The sequence below is a fragment of the Thermobia domestica genome, chromosome 12 (genome assembly GCF_964235325.1).
Source record: "Thermobia domestica chromosome 12, izTheDome1.hap1.1, whole genome shotgun sequence".
NCBI classification, from domain to species: domain Eukaryota; kingdom Metazoa; phylum Arthropoda; class Insecta; order Zygentoma; family Lepismatidae; genus Thermobia; species Thermobia domestica.
This window is the reverse complement of record NC_137465.1, coordinates 1304514-1328241: the sequence shown is the minus strand read 5'-3', so window position 1 is coordinate 1328241 and position 23728 is coordinate 1304514. Positions and strand designations below refer to the sequence as shown.

The 23728-nt window shown below is 38.9% G+C and overlaps 2 protein-coding genes across 2 annotated transcripts in view; both read left to right on the top strand.

Moving 5' to 3' along the window:
* LOC145666292 (uncharacterized) overlaps positions 1–23279 on the top strand; it is a 326989-nt gene extending 303710 nt beyond the window's left edge. The window contains exon 2 of the mRNA XM_081733368.1: positions 23238–23279. Within this exon, the coding sequence (XP_081589494.1) occupies positions 23238–23264 (27 nt within the window). The 3' untranslated portion in view covers positions 23265–23279. The remainder of the gene's footprint in view (positions 1–23237) is intronic.
* On the top strand, positions 13159–15681 carry LOC145666290 (uncharacterized). Its single transcript, XM_081733365.1, has 2 exons — positions 13159–15363; positions 15505–15681. The coding sequence occupies exon 1, from the start codon at positions 13247–13249 to the stop codon at positions 15206–15208; it is 1962 nt and encodes a 653-aa protein (XP_081589491.1). The 5' UTR covers positions 13159–13246; the 3' UTR covers positions 15209–15363; positions 15505–15681.
* Positions 23280–23728: the final 449 nt, after the last annotated feature.

Here is a 23728-nt window from a genome sequence, read left to right as displayed (position 1 = left end):
AGTTTACACAAAGTTTGTTCTTGCGCACGCATTCCTCTTTCTGTTTTTCACTAGCTTGAATGAATGACAGACATGAATATAAAGCATGTGATTTTTTACAAAAATAACACTCAATCGACACGGTTGACACACACGTTTTCATGTAATTAGATTTGTTCGACTTCATTTGAACTTGAGTTACTTTAGCTTGCTTGCTTTCACTGTGTTTGGGTTTGATAGTTTCTAAAACTTGACACCTTTTCTCTAGGAACGAGAATAGCTCAGAAAGAGTGGGAAATCTTGACTCTGTGTTTTCCGATTCCCACGCCCTTCTGGAGTTATTGTCCAATCGAGAAACAAAATGCTGCACTAAAATTATGTCTGCTAATTGTCCGTCTGTTTCAAGAGCTTGCAGTGCGTTCAAGTTGCTTGAAGCCGTGTTGACGAAGGCTTGAAGTTCTTCTGCACCTTCCCGTTGAATATGTTGAATGTGTAAGATCTCTTGAACGTATGCTGCGGCAATAAGCTTCTTGTTTGAATACCTCTCCACCAATAACTGCCAGGCCACCGAGTAGTTAGCTTCTGTTATGGGAAGATTCCGAATTAATTGCAGCGCTTCTCCCTGTACAGACGCTCTCAAATATTGCAGCTTCTGAATTGTTGGAATCATCTGATTGTTATGAATAAGCGATTTGAATGTGTCTTCATACGAAGGCCACTGCTTGTAATCACCATCAAATGTTGGCAGCTGAATTGTCGGTAGTTTAATAGGTGTATGAACCTGTGATGAACTAGATGCATTGTTGTTTACTGACGAATGATGCTTCTGTTCGTGCGAACTTACAAACGCTTGCATTTTAGCCTTGACAAAGAAATACAGGTCTTCAATTTCTCCTCTTGCTTCATCTGATGTTTCACCATCCTGTGCGATATCTATTGCATCTTGTATTTCCTGCAACTTAGACCACACTGAGTTCAGATGTTCGAGACGTGTCTTAATTTCTTCAATACTTGCTTCACTTTCATTGAATGCACTCACAAATGCTTGCATACGACTCATTTGTCCCTTGTATGCTGCCCGCTGACGCACTAAACGCTGTGTCTCACTCATTTTGATAAACACTGAATAGGGAAAACAACAAGGAAAGGATAAGCCAGAAGTTACTTACCGACCTGTTACTGCTGCTGGATGTAGACGCCACGCCTGCTGAGATGCTGCTGCCTCGATGGTCCAGTTGAAATGTTGATTTTTTAAATGTTCTTTATGGTAATTACTGTAATATCACCACCACCACTGTTTATTTAATACAAACTGTTCTGCACTATGTTCTTTTCACCACTGTTATTGCCGCGAATTGCTGCACGAACCGACACTTCGAGTCCCGAACGCGTATCTGGCCCGGTGTGGACCAAAGAACTGTTGTATGATCGGAGGACCTGATTTGTAATGGACTATGTTCATAGGGCCAAGCTCAATCCACAGATACACGACGGAACGTTCGGTTTGATATAGCATATATTTAACACTAAGCAAATCTACAATTTAACTATTTACATTACAAGCGTTGTTGAATTATTATAATAATTGTGTGACGGATTGATATAGTTCGATAACACTTAATGTTCGTAGATAATGTCTTTGTATTGCGCTGTTGCGCTAAGAATATGATTTTGATGAATGCTAAATGAAATGCAATGTTTCAATCGCGGCTGAGCTGCTTGCTCCCAGCCTATGTTTTCAATGTCCACTTGCTAACTGTCCACTGCCCTTCTCTTTTTCGGTTAGAATTTAAAAAGAACCAACCCAAAAGAAGAAAATGTCCCTTGCTTCTTCCTTTGTCCACTACCCCTGCTATGAGGGCGAAAGTCAATGGATGGGGGTGAGAGGGACCATAGTTCTTGGGAACTGTTGGCTTTCTTGGTTACAACACACACGAGAAAGAAAAAAAAAATACATGTTTTTAAAACTGAACAAAATCCACTGCTATATACACCAACAATGTCTCTTGGCACACTGATTTAAGGTCGATGTTCCCTGTGTGTCTGTGTGAAGCCTCGCATGCCATCTGTTGACGTGTTACAGAACTAGTCCCGAAACTTTTTGATACTTCCTTGTATATATAATAAATTAACTAATAATTAATATACTTGTGTAATAAAATAACCAAAGGTAAACAAAATATGTATAGGTTCTATCCAAAAACCAGGTGCATTTCTCCTAGTAGTGAAACTGTTCCTCTCATCTATTTATTGCAAAAAGATAACACTGAAAACTCTCTCTGCACTGCCATTACGTGTTTGCGGTGATAAGAAGTGTTGTGCTGTATAAACATATTCTCAGAATTGTGCATGAGTTTCCTCATAGCTGTATGGCTAGTGTACGCATCTCGGGCGATTCCGATTCCCGCCGATTTCCGTTCGATTTCCGATGTGAACTAGCCTGGTTTGAATTCCACGTCAAACTATAGGTCCATGTCTCCTGTAGCCTCGCTGCTGAAAGTAGACGCTAAACTCAAAAATCAAATGAATCCACGTTTCTCTGTTTCCTTAGCAGGCGCTTTCCTCCAACGTCTCCCAGATTGAACACGTCTGGTCGATCATTGAACAACGCTTCTCACAGCTGCGAACTCCAGTAACTCTAGTTGATGACCTGTGAAAGACTTAGGAGGACATATAAGTGCTCATCCCCTCGATGCTTCGCCGTTTTGTATTATTTCATGTAATAAACGATTTAACTCAGTTTTCTCAATTTTTCCAAACTGAACATATCCAGTTTTCCAGCTAAACCCTTCGATTATAATTCTCTTCATTTATGAACATACTGTATTTGTATCTTTTGTCATTTGAGTTGAAACGAGATTTTTATTCGACATTAACGGAGAAATTATGTCACAAGGTTCTAACGTGGCAGAGAAACGGAATTGTTGATTTTTTTTTCATATTATATTAATGAGTTAGGAGGGAGAAGCTGCAATTCACTTTGTTTACCAAGGGTGCTAAGAGGCAAGTGGATGCTGACATGTCAGAAGCAAATGAAGCGTTCAGAATAGAAAGGAACTAAGTCCAATTACGAAGTTGTAAGAAAAAGAGATAAAATTTGTTCGCTACGCCTAAGTACAAGGAACAGTTATTTACAATATCTGGAGAGGAACGTTTTTAGTTCAGAAACGAGCTTCACAAACATATCTGAAAGATGGAATATGTCCAGAATGACAAAAACTTGATTCTCTTGTGCACTAAATGCCTCAAAGAATGAATTAAAAGGGAGGAGGAATTAAATGGTTAATTTTGATTATTTAATTTCTTATTATTTGTAATTTGTAAACATATTTTTATTTGCTTATGTCTTATTTTTTTATTGATGTGATTTTATGTTCTCCATTTCTTATGTATTTTATGCCTATAAAATGGTGACAATTTCTTAATCTGAAGTTCTTGACGAAACACTGAACTATTCTTGTTATGTCGTTTGAGATCTTTGTCAGGTGCCAGGTCAACATAGTCATGTTTTGCAAATTCGATAAAAGTACACAGTTCAGGCTTTTCTGTTTACTGCGAAAAGAAATAAGCTTTTATTGTTTTTCTTTTTATTTTACTTTTTTTTTTAAATTTTATTCTTTATTTCATTTTATTGGAGTAGCACCAAAACTTAAAAGCAAACTTTTCGTATTTAAATGTAATAGTAAAAGAATAGAAATAAGACAAAAAAAAAAAAAAAAAATCCAAACTTCAATTTGCAAGAAGTCTGGCTCCAGACGAGAACTACTTTTGAAACTACGAGACGAGACGAGGAATTCATTCCTCGTCTCACATTGTCTCGAGTCAATCACTTTCGAGGGGCCGCGGTGGCTCAGTGGTAGAGCGTTCACCTCTGGTGCTTGGGGTCCCGGGTTCCATCCCAGCCCCTGCTAAGTGAACTTTGTGGTGAACAAACACCGTGTGCGTGAGTTTCCTCAGGGTTCTCCCGTTTCCTCCCACTTTCTTCATTCCACCATTTCATTCATTACTCATCATCACCGTCTTCTTTAGCCTAACCGGCATAACCGTGGGACGTAAAACTCAGAGATTTTTAAAAATCACTACCGATAACTATTGGGTGGATCTGAACGAAATTTGGTGGCGAAATAGCCCAGCGTCTAAGGAATAAATATCAATACATTTGGTGACAGCTTGGCCAGGGAAACCTCGGCTCAGGAACGGAGGCTGTATTCCACCGTGTTGCACGCCGGGAGCTTCTGAGCTCGGTTAATCTTCGTTTCTATTCATACAGGGTGTTTCAAAACAACAGCGACAACGTTTAAGAGGTGATTCGTGACACCAAGATAAGACAAAATATGGTTGGTGTTGTTTTCAAACACCCTGTATAGGATATATCTGGTTTAAAGAACCCGCATGTTCAACATGAATTAAGACCTAAATAAATGTTATTGGCTGGAGACCTTGCTTTCTATAAACTTCCGATCTTGAGAACCTGCCTTTCAATTTTCCAACCAACATTATTGAGGACTGACCGTGTTGTATGCAAGGCACGCGTCTTCCAATTGTAAACATCTCGGTCTAAAACTTTACAATATACTCGGATGGAAGCCATATAGTGGAATGCCAATTTACGTAACCTTTTCTTTTTTTGAGGGAGAATGGGAGGAGGGGATTTGGGAGCTTATAATCAAAGATGTGACTTTGAAATTTTAGGTTCTAGTCGAGAGAAAGATTCAAACATTTAATCTAGTCATAACTTTTAGAAAATTGTAAAAATCGTAGAGTGTACTTACAGAAGTAGAATATATTTTTTAAGCAAGGCGGGATTACCCGGAGGGTGGAGTGGAGGAGGTGGGAAGCATTGAGTACTGATTTTTGTGACAGAAAGGAGAATTGTGAGAGATGCGTTATGGGTCATAGTCTCTGCTGTATGATCAGTTTTTCCCCCCGAAGATTTTCCTCAAAAGGCTTCTTCCCGAAATTCCTCAACTTGCTCTCACTATTGGTCACTTCCAGATTTTCACAATAAAAACCTGGGACACAGTATAAAAATGCACACTCAGGTCATACTTATGCCATTCCTTTTCCCTGAAATATAGAATAATTTAAAACTAGTTATTAATATACTCATTAAAAGTAAGTGACGGAGCAGATTATTGCTATCAATTGCGTATTCGGTGACCAATAAAAGGAATATTCTATGAAGATCCCACGAATGACATTAACATATATTCTGGAGAAAAACGGGGACATTGGGAGTTTTGAACAATTTTATAGGTACAAATGATGGAAACCTAGGACGTCTGGAGCCCTAATCTAGAGTTGGCAACGAGATAAGATTTCCAGCTGTCTCGTCTCACAAAACACGTCTGCTTCTCTTGAAGAGCTGTCTCGTAACGAAAATTCTATCTCAGGCGCCTTTGCACCAGGGGCGTACTCACGGGGCTTCACCAATCCGCGGATAAGCTCCGAAAACTTTGTAACCCAACATATATCTGTAAATTTTCTCAATGAGCATGAAAATTTAATCTTACAATTCATCTATACTTTTTCTATTATACATCGGCGCAAACCTGTCTTCAACATTGGGGGGACGGGGACACGTAAGACCGTTGCCATTTTTTAAAAACAATGTTCAAAATATTTATAAAGTTGAAAAAAATGCTGTGCAGAATCAGGGGAGCAGAGTTGTCTTCAACATTGGGAAGGGACATCAATTTCATCTCTCTCCTTTGTGGCAATCAGACACAAATCACCATATTTCTCTCCGAAAAACATATTTCAAACCGGATTATTGGATGGGACAGCCTCCCCCCCCAGTTCAAAGATTGGGGGACATGTCCCTCTCATCTCTCCCAGGATTTGCGCCAGTGCTCTTATAAAAAAAAAACAATCTAGTTTTATCATTTTTTTCTGAAAATAAAGGTGGGAGTATTTTACAATTACTTACCCTTTCGGGTGCAAAATGGGCTTAATTTACGTTTACTACTACATAGAGGCTTCTAGTATTGCACTTCCCAACGTTTCGACCCCTCGGAACAAAACTTTCTGGGTGCGTAGCTACTTTGCACTCAATAAAGGATTAGACCCTATGTTTCTATAATTTTTTAGTTTGAATTCTCCGACAGTAATTGTAATGATAAAGGGTTTTATTAGCCTCAGCCTTACACTTTGTAACGTAATTTTAAAGTGCACATTAGTGCTTATACCAGATTTTTAGAAACCTTTTAAGCTTCTAATATATTCAGGCTTTCTGCCAAAAGGCAAATTCAAACTCAATTCTCTTTCAGGGACTCAATAAAGAAAGATCAGGGTAGTCTATTATTTTTGTAAGAAAGGAGTTTCTAAAGAAAGTTTTTAATTCTTACTACCTCGTGTGCTGTAAAACAATTCGAGAGGCGACAATTTTCTTTTAAATGTGTCAGTACTTTCGTTTCTCACTTTATTTTGCTTCATTAAAGTCTCGGCTATTGAAATGAAACGAGTACCTATCAAATAATTGACAGATTTGACCTGGATTTTCCGAAGAAAGCCTCACGCACCATCTGTTGGCAGTGACGAGTACTCTTTGTTCAATCGATACGAGGAGTTTATCACGTGCTGCCATCTGCTGTCTGCTCGAACAGTTATCTATACGAAAAGTGTTAAATACGAGCAAGGGCACAGTAATATTGAACTTGACCGTGAAACAGGGCCGCAGCCACAGGGGCGGAACTACCCGTTTTCGTCGACTGAATTGTATTAGAGTCACGTATATCTTAAATTTATTCTTGTGTTTTTCAAACTTAGGTTATGAATGTTTCAGCTTTGAAAGGTTTGTTATGTTAACATGTTCCCACTAGCTGAACACTATCCGTCAAAATAGTACTTAAATAAAAGATCTAAATGTTTAATTTAACCTTTTCTATTTTTAGTCGTTGTTTTCCTTATTTTTAGTTTTTCCACCATGCTAATTTATTTTAATTAAATTTAAAATAAATACATTTTAATGCTAAAATCTAGATAACGTTATGGCCAGGTCCTATTTTGAGATAGATAAATAGAAACAATGTAGTACCATTAAATCGTCACAACAGTGCCGTGCCGTGGAAAATTAGCGCCCGGGGCGAGAGTATACCACGGTGTCCTGTACATATGAGTGAGGTCGACAGACCAGTCGCGAAGTGCCACCACAATAGTTGGTGCAAATTGTGAGAAAATTTTCAAAAATAAACCCTGCTATTCCTTGATTTTGAGCACTTTTTATTACTTTTCCTTCCATATTACCTACGTATATATTTTTCTTTCCGAATTTTACGTCCCGTTAGTTCGGTGCCCGAGGCTGTTGCTTCGCTCGCACTCCCCACGGCACAGCACGGCACTGCTTTTAAATACGCAAATTGCCTTAGGCTAATGTCATCTATTGACTTGGCTTCGATTGAAAAAAAAATGAAATCTTTAAGTTTAACGTCCCACGGTTATGCCGGTTAAGTTAAAGGAGACGGTGATAATGAGAAATGAGTGAAATGGTGGAATGAAGAAAGTGGGAGGAAACGGGAGAACCCCGAGAAAACCCACAAGCACGGTGTTTGTCCACCACAAAGTCCACACGGCGCGAGCTGGGATCGAACCGGGGACACCAAGCACCGGAGTTGAACGCTCTACCACTGAGCCACCGCACCCCCTGGCTTCGATTGAGTTTGAGTTTAGCGACCCGTGGAGTAGCGATGCTATATATGAGATTAGGGACTCAGTAGTAATCGCATGACTTGGTCTCACTTTTTGGCCCCTGGGTCCCTGCCCCTGGGTCCCTGCCGGGGTCAATGACCTAGGGGTACCTAGGACCACCCCCTAAAATTTGGCAGGGGTACATAGGACCCCCCCCCCAGGACCCATGGTCCCTGGCCCGTGTCAATGACCTAGGGGTACTTAGGACCACCCCTCTAGATTTTGGCAGGGTACATAGGACCACCCCTTAAATTTTGGAAATTGCCAAATCTAAAAATTGGGTGTGGTAGCCTAGGACCACAGTATGTACCTCTATCAGTATTGGGTGTCTATGTCGTTCCCTTTTATGAGTAAAAAATTGCCAAAAATTCAAATTTCGGAGGTTTTTGACCTAATTTATCCCCTTGGATGAGGTATTATTACCCTATATGGTTATATGGGCGTATACAGGGATTCATTCCCTTTTATAAGACATGGGTATATTAATGCACCCCTTGAAATTTTTGGGAGGGGTACTTTGGCCCACCCCTTCAATTTTGGAAATTGCCCAATTTCAACATTGGGTATTATAGTACAGGACCCTAATATGTATTATGATAAATTTGGGTGGTCCACCTCGTTCCCTTCTAGGGGTACAAAATTGCCAAAATATAAACGTAAGCAATACGTAGTACCACGTGTTTGGTTTTTGGTCGATTTTATCCCCTTTGATGAGGTTATTATCCTATATAGTTATATGGTCATGTATAGGGGTCCATTACCTTTCATAAGATATGGGTATATTTGTGCACTCCTTTAAAAATTTGGGAGGGGTACTTTTGGCCCACCCCTTAAATTTTGGAAATTGCTCATTTTTATATATTTGGTATTATAGTACGGGACCCTAACATGTATTATAATAAATTTGGGTGGTCCACTTCGTTCCCTTTTAGGGGGTACAAAATTGCCAAATTTTAGTACAACCACGTGTTTGGTTTTTGGTTATTTTATTCCCTTGGATGAGGTCCTATTACCTTATATGGGTGTATACAGGTGTTTATTTCCTATTGTAAGACGTAGGTACATTTGTGCACCCCGGCAGGAGTGCCTTGGCCCACCCCTTAAATTTTTTTTGGAAATTGCCCAATTTAAACATTTGGTATAATAGTATAGAACCCTAATATAGATCACTATAAATTTTTCGGTGGTCTATCTCGTTTCCCTTTTAGGGGTATAAAACTGCCAAAATATAAACGTAAGCATTACGTTGTACCACGTGTTTGTTTTTTTTTTTTTGACCTAATTCATTTCCTTGGATGAGATCCTATTACCTTATATGGTTGGGGGGGCGCGGTGGCTCAGTGGTAGAGCGTTCACCTCTGGTGCTTGGGGTCCCGGGTTTGATCCCAGCCCCCGCCAAGTGAACTTTGTGGTGGACAAACACCGTGCTCGTGGGTTTTCTCGGGGTTCTCCCGTTTCCTCCTACTTTCTTCATTTCACTCATTATCACCGTCTCCTTTAGCAAAACCGGCATAAACATGGGACGTAAAACTTAAAGATTTCATTTTTTTTACCTTATATGGTTATATGGCCATGTATAGGAGTCCATTCCCTATTATGAAACATAAGTACATATGTGAACCCCCGGGAATGGTACCTTGGCCCGCCCCCTTAAGTTTTTAGAAATTGCCAAATTTAAACATTTGGTATCATAGTACTGGACCCTAATATATATTACTACAAAATTTGGGTGGTCCACCTCGTTCCCTTTTAGGGTGCATTTTGTTCCGCTTTAGGAGTGAACCTTGCAATCGTCCCGAGTTTGATTCTTGGAAATGTTGAATTTAACGTCCCCGCGAAAACGGTGAGAGATGATAGGACGAAACATGAACTTACTTGACTGAGGATTGAAGCAGTGACCTCATACAGTAGAGAGACAAGCGCTGAGCCATCGTACACGTGTGTTGATTACTATGCAATAGTCCCGAGTTTGATTCTTGGTGCTAGTTTCAGGAAATGTTAACGTCCCACTTGAAACGATGATGAGAAATGAGAAAACATCATAAACTTACTTGCTTGCGGATCGAAGCAGAGAACTCACACATCAGAAAAAAAAAAAAACGCTGAGCCACCGTACTCCATTCAGTGCGAGCAGTTTTGCGTATGAAAAGAACATGAACAGATTATGTTACATTACTACACATTTCTGCTTGTTGTTACGCATAGAAGCTTGTTATTGTGAAATTGCAGAATCTGCTTTTACTACATCAGCATTTTTTTTTCTCAGCTGACGGACTTTTAAAGCTCAACTTTACATTTTTGTAAAAGACAGTTTCGTAACATATCGATGAGTGTTACATTTTTTCAATCAAGTTTAAGGAAAATGAATCACATTTTAGATGTGTTAATTTGAATGTCGTAAGAAACTAACGAGTCAACGGTATGATGTCATGATCAAAAAATTGCGATACTAGATGTCGTAACGATTGATGTGTAAGGAGAAAAAACGTGAATAATGTCACAACCAATCAGATTGCTTCTTACATCACGTTTCGGCTCATGATACATGATGAAAGCTGTGTTTTCATTGGTTCTCCGTGATGTCATTGATTCATTTTCCTCGTTTCTGATTGGCTGATAGTGTTGTCACTTTATAGTTGAACACGTTTCAGACCTAAATAAAATTCTTAATTTCATTTTCAAATCCTACTTCCACGAAGTTCGTGAATGAACGTAGGTGTACCTCTAGTGACAGCGTGACTTTACTCCGTTCCTTGAATTTGAGGTAAGTATCGACTGCGTTTTCTTAACATCAATGGAGTGTTTTTTGCATGAGGATAACATTGTTATCATTGTTTTATTTTAGTATGAAATATTTAGCAAATGGAAGAATAACTTGACCGGGGATCGAATTAGGAATCCCACACATTAGAAGTAAGCACAAGAAATTTGTTGATTTTGGTTTAGCGTCCCTTCAGTAGTGGGGTGCTAGGAATACAGCTTAATGTTGAATCTGAGCGCATACTGGGTGTTGAACCCGGGCCACATCCCACACATTAGAAGTAGGCACGAGAAATTTGTTGATTTTTTGGTTTTAGCGTCCCTTCAGTAGTGGGGGGCTAGGAATACAGCTTAATGTTGAATCTGATCGCATACTGGGTGTTGAACCCGGGCCAGAGGTGCGTAACGCTAACCACTTAGCTCAGTTTCTGAAAGTAAACAAAGAAACTACGCACGAATTTGTTCCCTACAACGTGAGACGTGGACTTGCAGTTTAATGTGGGATCTGATCTCCCGCCGAGTCTTTCTTGCCTTAGCTCGAGAAAAGCAAGCGCATGAGATTTTGTTTTCGTTTCATGTTCGTCATATGTTTTAAAGTTCAGTGTCAGAGGAAAAAATGCTTACTACAATGATTCTTTCAGCACAGTTAGAAAAACAATTTCATTCATTCTTTTTATCACTACAGAAACTTAGGTCATTTACATGTTGATGTTGGTCCGGGTTTGATTTCCAGTATGACGACAATAAAAATTTTAACAGTAAAACTATTTGAGATATGATCATTCTTTTAGGATTGATCGTGTAGTCATTTTGATAATGTAGTGATCTCTGAATTCAATTTTAATTCGTGCTTTTTTTTCTCTTTTCGTTTTAGATATTTGTTTTTCTTTGCCTATTCCTTTTTTTGCTTACCTTACCTTTTTTCCCTATTTGAATATGGCTACTTCTGGCTTTACTGTCTTGCGAGAAATCAATAGACATTATCGGCGTTTTAATCTTGAAGGACGAATGCTGGAAATTCAAATTAATGCTCCGACCAGTGGCACCGATATTGTGGAGTGGGTTCAGGCCTCCTTTCAACAGATGTTGGATTATTTATTGGAAAACGTCGACGAATCATCGATGGTTGGATTATCGATTTTATCCCACGATGAGAAGAACAAACCGTTTTATCTATCTTTCCGGCATGCAAGTAATTTGACACTGGAGACTTTATGGGCATCCTTTGATCGCATCCTTCAAAGTAACGATAGTTTTCTCATGAACGAACCGTTCATTGTCCATTTTCATCATGTGGATGTGCCCCGTGGATTTGGATTGGTGCGTCGAGGTCTTTTATCAAACGACGAATTATTAAAGTGCAAGAAAGGCATTCTACGAGTAAAAAACACCGACAAGAAATGTTTAGCGTATGCGATTGTGATTGCTATTGGCCTAAAGAAATATAAGGATACAAATAAAAAAGTTTACGATCAATATCACAACCAGAGAAAGTGTGTTGTTATTCCAGCCGTACATGAACTTTTGTCCAGATCATCAGTGAATTTAGAGCATGGGGGATCCGTGGAAGAATTACGACAATTGCAACGCTACTTGACAAATTATAAACTTACCGTGTACACCAGCTTTTCCGGAGAAGATATTCTGTATGAAGGACCGGGTGGCGAAGACAAGATTCCAATCAATTTAATGTGCATCAATTCTCATTATGACATCATCACGTCATTAACGTCGGTTTTTTCTACCAACTACTATTGTGCTGCATGCCATAAAAAATATGATCATCGTAATGCACACGTCAAGAACTGTTCGGCCATGTGTGAAAAATGTTTGCAGAAACCGCCATGCAGTAAGACCAATACGGAGAAGCAGTGCCTAGAATGCAATCGTGAATTTTATGGTGAAACATGCTATACAAATCATCTGACTGTACCATACCATAAAGGCCAACCAATATGCAAGATGGTGAAACAGTGTTCCAAATGTCTACGCATTTATTCGTTTGTCCATACAGGGGAAAGAAAACATGATTGTACTGATTATTTTTGTAATGTGTGCCATAAACACGTTACGTCTACCCACCAATGCTACATGAAGCCTGATACGACTCAATTAAAGCCTGGAGTTCCATCAGTGTTACATGCCAAGAAAGCTATGATTGTCTTCTATGATATCGAAGCCACACAGGATACTTTCTTCGATGAAGACACGTTCATTCATAAGCCCAATTTACTGGTGGCCCAACAAGTATGTTACAACTGTGTTCAAGATGAGGATATACATCATCCGTGTGAAGTTTGTGGACAGCGAGAACATATTTTTCAAGATGATCCGATCAATGCCTTTCTTGCGTATTTACGTCAACCACGACCCAGCATCAAACTTATTGTATCTTTGGCACATAACTGTAAGGGATATGATGGTCATTTTATTCTTAAATCTTTAGTGGAAGAACATGAATTGAAACCTACTTTGATCTTGAACGGAGCAAAAATTTTAAGCATGAAAGTGAATCACTTATCGTTTATTGACTCCTTAAATTTCATGCCAATGGCTTTAAGTAAATTATCCAAGGCATTTCATTTACCCGCGACCAAAGGATATTTTCCACACTTTTTTAATACTGCTGCAAATCAAACGTATGTGGGAAAATTACCGGACATCCATTATTATGGTGCAGATGAAATGAAAGTGGATGAACGAGAAAAAATTCATGACATGGTACAACGAACACCAGAACGATACGTTTATTTTCCAAAAAGAATTGGTAAACTATTGTATCCAGGACGTCAACGTACTTCGATTGGCTTGTATATCTTTCATGACCACTTTTGAACAAGAAACTCACGTCAATCCTTTCCTGGAGGCTATCACTTTGGCGAGTGCGTGCAATTTAGTATTTCGACGAAATTTCTTAAAACCTAATACTATTAGCATTCTTCCTGCACGAGGATACCGTCACAGAAACAATCAGTCACGGATTGCTTTGCAGTGGCTTGCCTACATGGAAGAAAAAGAGGGCCATTCAATTCAACATGCTGCGAGAGGAAAGGAAGTTTATGTTGCTGGTTTTCATCTGGACGGTTACTACAAAGATCCTGACACTAAAGAGGAACACGTGTATGAATTTGAAGGGTGCAAATTCCATGGCTGTCCTCTATGTGTCCCTACAGGCCGTGATCAACCCATTTATGAGAACTCCGAAGAAACAATGAACTATCGCTACGAGAGAACACAGCGTAAAATGAAGTTATTACGATCCATGGGATATAAAGTACATGAAATGTGGGAATGTGAATTTCGTCAAGTGTTAAAATCCAATCCAGCATTGGCCTCTTCTTTAAGCACACATCCTTATACTAATAAGACACCATTAAATCCAAGAGACAGCTTCTATGGTGGCCGTGTTAATGCCATTAAATTGTACCACGTCGCAAATGAAAATGAAGGCGAAGAAATAAAATTCTTGGATATCGTCTCCCTGTATCCTTATGTGAATAAATGTGGACGGTATCCAATAGGGCATCCACGAATATATCTACAGGGAGATCCAGAAATGCCCGACATTCAATATGTCAACGGATTGGTCAAGTTGAAGATCTTGCCTAGCAGAAATGTGTTTCATCCAGTGCTGCCATTTCGTTCAAATAAGAAGTTGTTGTTTCCACTTTGTGCTGCCTGTGCCACAGCATTAAATCAAGATTCTGAATGTACACATTCGGACAGTGAACGAAGTCTAACAGGAACATGGGTGTCCTATGAAATTCAAAAAGCCATTGAACTTGGGTATCAAGTCATTGAAATTTACGAAATTTGGGATTACGACATCACCGTATATGATCCAGAAACCAAGACTGGCGGATTATTCAGCGAATACATTAATACATTTTTGAAATCTAAGCTGGAAGCTTCTGGTTGGCCTGCCAATTGCGTCACCGAAGAAGAAAAGCAGCAGTATATCCAAGTGGTACAACAACGGGAAGGCATAACTTTAGATGCAGCAAATATAATGACAAATTCAGCACGTCGTAGTCTTGCAAAGCTCTGTTTGAATGCCTTCTGGGGACGACTCGCTATAAGAGACAATTTCAGCCAAACGACCATCATTAACGACCCCAAAGAACTGTATCAAAAATTAACTGCTCCAGACATAAAAGTCAACCAAATTTTACCTGTTAACGATTCGATGTTATACCTTTATTGGCAGTATGAAGATGATGTTCCAGTACAAAATCACAATGCTAATGTTGTCCTTGGAGCATTTACAACGTGTCAAGCTCGTCTGGAACTCTACAAATATTTAGAACTTCTGCAAGAAAGAGTATTATATTTCGATACAGATTCCGTAATATTCACGCAGCGACCATCACAGCCCACAATAGAACCAGAAGTATTTCTTGGTTCAATGTCAAATGAACTTGAATCAATTGGACCAAAAGCATACATTAAAAAATTCGTGTCTGGTGGCCCAAAACAGTACGCCTTGGAAATCTACAACCCCGACACGAAATCAACCAGTTATGTATGCAAAATTCGTGGATTCACACTCAATTATACTGCAAGTCAAAAGTTAAATTTCAATAGTCTGGAGCAAATGATCATAAATCAATCGAGTGAAAAAATCTCCATTAGCACGCCGCACAAAATTTACAGAACCCACGATCATCATCTTGTCACAAAACCTGAAGAAAAGAAGTACAGTTTCAACTATAAAAAACGCCGATTAATACCAGACACATACGAGACATTGCCCTATGGGTATAAAAAAGCCAGAACAGAATAACAGCCATATTTTCCCCTAATCCCACCAACATCACCTCCCAAAGACGGGGCAAAGAATCAACGCAACACGGGACATGCTTCAACGAGGCCACAGCGGAAACAAACCTCAGATGACATCACCTTGCAGAAACCCGTGGAGAAAAAAAAGGAATTCAGGTACGTCACATTTGCTTTTCTTTTCTCACCTCACTCTCTCTTGATCAGTTAGTTCGATGTTAATAATCTGTTTTTCTTCTTTCACAGGAAACAAAATAAATATTACCATGTATATTCATATGTTTTATTTTCTCTTTACAGAATTTGTACCCGTCACGGACACGTCTTCCTTTGAAGAAAAAAGAAATTCTGTATTCTATTTCACATGCTAAAAATAAATGTACAAAAACATGATTCTGTGTTTTTATTTCACATCCTAAAATCAAATTCTTTTTCCTGTACTGCGATTTCAATTTCTTTTTTCTGAATCAGTTTACCGATAAAATAAATCAATGTTTTGCGAAAAAAAAAAATCAAACTAAATTTTTGTTTCAGAAAATTTTTTGTGTACGAAAAAAAAAAACTGATTCAGAAAATTTTTGTGTACGAAAAAAAAAAAATGTTTTCAGAAAAAATTTTTGTGTACGAAAACAAAATTCTGTTTCAGAAAATTTTTTTGTGTGTACAAAACAAAAACTGTTTCAGAAAATTTTTATGTACAAACAAAATTCTGTTTCAGAAAAAAATTTTTATGTACAAACAAAATTCTGTTTCAGAAAAAATTTTTGTGTGCAAAACAAAATTCTGTTTTCGTCACGAAACTGCTCCGACTAAATGAATCGATTCATTCTGATAGTGTTGGCAACACTGGAAAAATTTCGGTAAGTATCGCTCAGACCCTGAGTTACAGCGAACACAACTAGATTCGAACCAACAACCTTACATGTCTGATTCATCTCTAAATACAGCCAACTAAACAATAAGATTGTGTGTATACGTCAATGCTAGCACTGAGTCAACAAGGTTTTCTTCAAGGTCAAAGTTGCACACGAAGTAAAAAGATGACAACGCAGATCTTCTATCTTTCTATATGAAACATAAACCTAGTGTAAACTGCTCGCACTGAAATGTGTAATGTAACATAATCTGCTCGTCTTCTTTTCATACGCGAAACTGTTCGCACTGAATGGAGTACGACGGCTCAGCGCTTCAATCCACAACGAAGTAAGTTCATGTTTCCTCCTATCATTTTTCATCATCGTTTCAAGGGGACGTTAAACTCAACATTTCTTAAACTAACACAAAAATCGAACTCGGGACCATGACATAGTAATCAAAAAACTGAACTTCTCAATGGGCCATAGTGGCTCAAATATGTGAGATCTCTGCTTCAATCCGCAAGCAAGTAAGTTTATGATGTTTTCTCATTTCTCATCATCGTTTCAAGTGGGACGTTAACATTTCCTGAAACTAGCACCAAGAATCAAACTCGGGACTATTGCATAGTAATCAACACACGTGTACGATGGCTCAGCGCTTGTCTCTCTACTGTATGAGGTCACTGCTTCAATCCTCAGTCAAGTAAGTTCATGTTTCGTCCTATCATCTCTCACCGTTTTCGCGGGGACGTTAAATTCAACATTTCCAAGAATCAAACTCGGGACGATTGCAAGGTTCACTCCTAAAGCGGAACAAAATGCACCCTAAAAGGGAACGAGGTGGACCACCCAAATTTTGTAGTAATATATATTAGGGTCCAGTACTATGATACCAAATGTTTAAATTTGGCAATTTCTAAAAACTTAAGGGGGCGGGCCAAGGTACCATTCCCGGGGGTTCACATATGTACTTATGTTTCATAATAGGGAATGGACTCCTATACATGGCCATATAACCATATAAGGTAAAAAAAATGAAATCTTTAAGTTTTACGTCCCATGTTTATGCCGGTTTTGCTAAAGGAGACGGTGATAATGAGTGAAATGAAGAAAGTAGGAGGAAACGGGAGAACCCCGAGAAAACCCACGAGCACGGTGTTTGTCCACCACAAAGTTCACTTGGCGGGGGCTGGGATCAAACCCGGGACCCCAAGCACCAGAGGTGAACGCTCTACCACTGAGCCACCGCGCCCCCCCAACCATATAAGGTAATAGGATCTCATCCAAGGAAATGAATTAGGTCAAAAAAAAAAAACCAAACACGTGGTACAACGTAATGCTTACGTTTATATTTTGGCAGTTTTATACCCCTAAAAGGGAAACGAGATAGACCACCGAAAAATTTATAGTGATCTATATTAGGGTTCTATACTATTATACCAAATGTTTAAATTGGGCAATTTCCAAAAAAAATTTAAGGGGTGGGCCAAGGCACTCCTGCCGGGGTGCACAAATGTACCTACGTCTTACAATAGGAAATAAACACCTGTATACACCCATATAAGGTAATAGGACCTCATCCAAGGGAATAAAATAACCAAAAACCAAACACGTGGTTGTACTAAAATTTGGCAATTTTGTACCCCCTAAAAGGGAACGAAGTGGACCACCCAAATTTATTATAATACATGTTAGGGTCCCGTACTATAATACCAAATATATAAAAATGAGCAATTTCCAAAATTTAAGGGGTGGGCCAAAAGTACCCCTCCCAAATTTTTAAAGGAGTGCACAAATATACCCATATCTTATGAAAGGTAATGGACCCCTATACATGACCATATAACTATATAGGATAATAACCTCATCAAAGGGGATAAAATCGACCAAAAACCAAACACGTGGTACTACGTATTGCTTACGTTTATATTTTGGCAATTTTGTACCCCTAGAAGGGAACGAGGTGGACCACCCAAATTTATCATAATACATATTAGGGTCCTGTACTATAATACCCAATGTTGAAATTGGGCAATTTCCAAAATTGAAGGGGTGGGCCAAAGTACCCCTCCCAAAAATTTCAAGGGGTGCATTAATATACCCATGTCTTATAAAAGGGAATGAATCCCTGTATACGCCCATATAACCATATAGGGTAATAATACCTCATCCAAGGGGATAAATTAGGTCAAAAACCTCCGAAATTTGAATTTTTGGCAATTTTTTACTCATAAAAGGGAACGACATAGACACCCAATACTGATAGAGGTACATACTGTGGTCCTAGGCTACCACACCCAATTTTTAGATTTGGCAATTTCCAAAATTTAAGGGGTGGTCCTATGTACCCTGCCAAAATCTAGAGGGGTGGTCCTAAGTACCCCTAGGTCATTGACACGGGCCAGGGACCATGGGTCCTGGGGGGGGGGTCCTATGTACCCCTGCCAAATTTTAGGGGGTGGTCCTAGGTACCCCTAGGTCATTGACCCCGGCAGGGACCCAGGGGCAGGGACCCAGGGGCCAAAAAGTGAGACCAAGTCATGCGATTACTACTGACTCATTTAGAGCTCTATGGGGGTGCAGTTGTCCCCCCTGAGTTTGACATTTTTATACATTTTAGGGATGGGTATACATTTTAACTCATTTTGAAATCATTGTCTGATTAGACTGGAAAGCGAAAGCTATGAGAAATGTAAGCAGTAATGTGGAATATTTTTAGTGTTGCTCACGAGGTGAGACACTACTCGCATCTCGCCTCGTCTCGATTAACAAGACGACGTTTTTATAACGAGACAGCCTCAAATGTCGTGAGCACTAACATAAGTATATACTGTAGTTCTCAGCACCAAGGATGAGACCTGCACGGTGAAAGCCGAAGCAGAAGCCTATCCCGTGTAGGGATGTTAACCGGCTTAGCTCGGTTCAACTGAGCAAACAGCTCGAGCCGGCTTGGTTGAGATGAGGCATCGATTCGGCTCAGGTGAGCCATCGTCTCGAGGCGGCTCGGTTGGGGTGAGCCATCAGCTCGGTTTGTTTCAGCTCGTGTCGGTTTGGGTGGGTGAGCTGTTGGCTCGGCTCGATAGGGAATGAGCTGTGAGCCGAGCCGCTCAAGCCGTTGAGAACCCTAAACCCGTACCAAGCAGTTTTGAACATGTGTGGTCGGCGCCCTGTAACTTTTAACGATTTTTGGTTCGAGCCCGGATACTTGCTCTTTCGGAACTGAAACTCAAAACTTCGTGAACGATGTCCTTGCCTCGTAGACTTCCGACTACCGAATAAGTTTTTAGTATTCAGATACAAACCACCTATCGTTCATGTTTATACACGGTATTTTAATAATAATAATAATAATAATAATAATAATAATAATAATAATAATAATATGTAGTATCACTCATAATAATTATATTGTCTGCGTAGGATACTTGAAGAAAGTACTTGAAACTACACACAGCATTTGGCTCGATTCGACTCAAAACTCGAGCCAAATTAGAGTAGAGTTTCGTGTCGAGTTGGAGGAAATTTTTCGAGTCGAGTCGAGTGTCAATGAAAACTCGCTCGAACTCGCACGTGCCCATCCCTAATACATTTTATTCCATAAGATAATAAAACACCAACGAAAAACCAGAAAATCTACTGACATCTAGAGTTTTGTTCCCTAAGCAAAATCTGAAATGACGCTGCAGTATGAGACGTACACCTAGAACTTAATGTGGAATCCGAACCAAGTTTCGGGCCGGGAATCGAATCCAGATTTTGCATGTCAAAAACTCGTATGCTATCCACATTATCACGAGAGATTGCCATATATTTGTGTCAGGAATCGCAGATGTTGACACCTATTACAGAGACTTATTAAATATTAGGAATTACCTACGGACTGAGACGTCTCCCTCTTATAATAAAGAGTTTACGTGTCTAATTTATACAGAAATAAGCAACATTTTTAGGATTGGAAGCCAAGGGCGCCCATCAGGGGGGGAGGTGGGGCGCTCTCCCCCCTAAGAGGAAATTGTACTTGGGAATATCGAAAACCCAATAGAATTTTTAAATTAGTTACAGCAAAATTTGAAACTATATTTGAAACGTTGCTTATACTTGCCCTCCCTTGGGCGCCCTTGTTAGGAGATACTTGTTATTTCAGAAAGTACTGGCAGTCTCCTTACTTGTTTCGTAGTCTGCTACAGGGAGTTATAAACAATGATAATGATTGATACAAAAAGATTGACGTATTGGCCACCCCTGTTCTAGTTTATACTGTTACGTTTCATATTCGAAAAATAAAAAAAGACTATTTCAACGCGTACATAAAACTCGACACACATTTAGGATTTCTACAGTATCTGACGAAAGGGAAGGAAGGAAGCGACCTGGGACCTATACGTTAAATACTCCCCCCCGGCATTTGTCTGGTGTGAATGGGGAAAACCCAGGAAAACCTCATTCAGGATGGCGGCCTGAAGTTCGCTCGCACCGGAGACGAGAGCTCGATACACATTAAAAACACAAAATGATTTACAATTTTAATTTAGCGTCTTACGTTTCAAGGTAAAGCGTACGGATGAGTAGAGAAAGCCAATGAAAGTGAGCTACGAAAAAAATAACGGACACAATGTTGTAGACCACAAAGTCATTTAATCTTGGATCGAACCAGAGACTCCTCGCACCAAAGATAATCGCTCTCCAATTAAGTTACCGTGCACCCCTAAAACTACGCATTAATTTTTTGTCCACAATTTCAGAAAAAAGAATACTGTTAAAGTTCATAAACTCTAAACGGCAGAACTGCTAAAAATATGAAGACAAATTCTACATTTTAACTCTGTATTTTAATCGTTCTACCGTTTAGTAGTTGTGCAGACAAGAATGTAACGGGGAGTACATGGCGTACTCTCAGCTAATATTTTTAATGCTCCGCAGTTCCTTTGTGGCTAAGCGGTTAGCGTACGCGCCTTTAGTGTCGGAGATTCGGGTTCGATTCCCGGTTGGCTTCATGTGTTTCGGATTCTACCTTAATCACTGGGTCCACGTCTCATATTGCTCGCTGCTGAAAGGGAGTTAAAATCAACTGAACTCACCTCATTTTTAATACTCCGTCATATTATCATACAACTCTTCTATTTTGGGGCAGAGTATGTTGATCCATCCCCTTAAATTTGGGGAGGGTGCATAGATTACTTCTTAAATTTCGAAATTGTCAAAACTAAAAAAAAAAAAAAGCTACACACACACACACACACACACACACACACACACACACACACACACACACACACACACACACACACACACACACACACACACACACACACACACACCACCCACACACACACACACACACACACACACACACACACACACACACACACACACACACACATACATACATACATACATACATATGGTAGGGTTAGTATAGGAAAATGGTATGTGCCTCTTGAAAGTTTTGTGCTTCCTCTCATTTTCTTCTATGAAAATTGCAAAATTTTAGATACGGAGGTTTTTGACCTAAATTATCCTCTAAGGCAGCGTTTCCCAACCTTTTTCAACTTGCGGCACACTTCTCGCGGCACACTACGGGTGTAACTTAAATTCTCGCGGCACACTCATATATATTATTATTAGTAGTAGTAGTAGTAAATAGAAAATACCGGTCACCACCTTCTCACAGAGAAAAAAAGCTCGATCACTGGTTTTCCCCCATCGTAAATCATTATAATTATTTTTCATTCTAATTCAAAAATAGAAAACAATTCCAATGAAATATAGGACTCAGGCTTTTAAAAATAAACTTACTTTTTGAAGATTGTATCCAACTTTTCACTAAGAAAGATCACTAAATAACAAACAAACAAACAAATCTCTTGTACTTTTAAAACAGATGGAGGTAATTTGTATGTGTGTTTGCTTTGTCAAAAGGGGAGAATGAGATTTTAAAATTTCAAGTTACGAAATAACCTGTAACAGTAAAGAAGTAAGAATGGTCATAACAATAATAAATACTTTTTTTTTTTTGAACATTAAAAATGTACAGACAAGTAACACAGTGTGAAACTTATAATTTATTAACATGGTTAATATACGTCACAATTTTTAAGTATTAATAAAATCGTTTTCGAAATACAGTCTGTGTAGTAGTAATGTATGTATATACATTAATATATTACAATTACAGTATTTTTTCAATTGTAGAGGTTCATAGTAATGTGAAACAAAAATACACATTTTTCCTGTATTGTAATTTGGTTGCTATATAATTAATAATTTTGTTTTCATTTCCTCGCGGCACACCAGCGACCCATCCACGGCACACCAGTGTGCCGCGGCACACCGGTTGGGAAACGCTGCTCTAAGGCTCTGATCGCCAAACCGTTGATCTCGAGCTACTAGTAACTCGCGGGGACATTTTCGGTAGATCGCATTAACACTCTGGTTGGCTAACCTTGATTCCTCCACCGATTCCTCCATAAACAAATGTTTCTTTCTTTTTTTAAGCAAAAAAAGTTGGTAGTTGTTTTGATTTGTAGCTCACACTAAAATTTAAAAACGGCATGGTACTTCAGAAGCTTCGTAAGTTTGGTGACCTCTGCTCTAATGCTAGGCTTTATTGCATTCAATAGAATAATAGATGAGTCTATTCTTTTTCGTAGAATGTGGGCACCTTGTTGCAATCATCTTTAATTTCTAGAGGGGTACATTGACTCATTCTTTAAATTTTGAAATTTGTCAAAAAATGAAAGTTGGTAACTTGTGTATATACCTCTATACATCTGAGTGGTCCAACTTGTTCCCTTCCAGGCAAAGAATTGCAAAGAGTGTACGTAATCAATATATTTTAGCACAAGGGAGATTTTTGTGCTAATTTATCCTTTAAAATAAGATTTTATTGTAGCATTTGATCATACAGATTGATACAGAGCTTCATTCACTTTCATAAGACGGTGGTACAGTAATTCCCTCCCAGAAAAAAATAGTGTGGTCCTGTGTATGCCTGGACCATAGCCCCTGAGCCAGGGATCCAGGAACACAAAAGTGTCCCATAGCGACCGTACTTTGTATTAAGATTTGTATGAATTCAAGTGAAAATTTATATTAAAATGACTTTTCTTCCATGAGAATAGAATAATTCTTTTACACGTTTTATTTATTTTATATTATTATTATTATTATTTGTAGGTAAGTTACTTTTCCACCTTCGAGTAATAGGCCAGACGAGGAAGATTCTTAGTATTCTGCCTTGGTAAGTTTGTTTCTTTTTATTATTATTAAAGTTTTTTTCTATCCGGTGATTTTTGCATTTTCGTTTCAGACATTTCTATTTTATTTTCTACAAAATAAGCATTATATAGAACATAAGCGCCTATACGAAGAGGGGGGGGGGGCTCAGTTACTGTAAATCTAAATAAGGAAATTGTCATATTTAGTGTTCGTTGATTGAAAATCAATTGGTTTTAATCAGCAGCGGATTTACATATATTACAGCCTTAGACAGTTCTTAGCATAAACTCCCTTCCCCTTTCCAGGCAAAGTAACAATTTATTTCCCCTTTATTCTTTCTGCTTCTTATATGGCAGAGACAAACCTAACCACGTGGAAAACATGCTATGTAGAAATACGAAGAGAACACAGAAATAGTGGGCAAAAGGGATTTCCAGGTTCCAGTACCT

Excerpts from the sequence above, each read along its gene's own strand:
- LOC145666290 (XM_081733365.1), top strand. The coding sequence starts at position 13,247 with ATGACCACTTTTGAACAAGAAACTCACGTCAATCCTTTCCTGGAGGCT.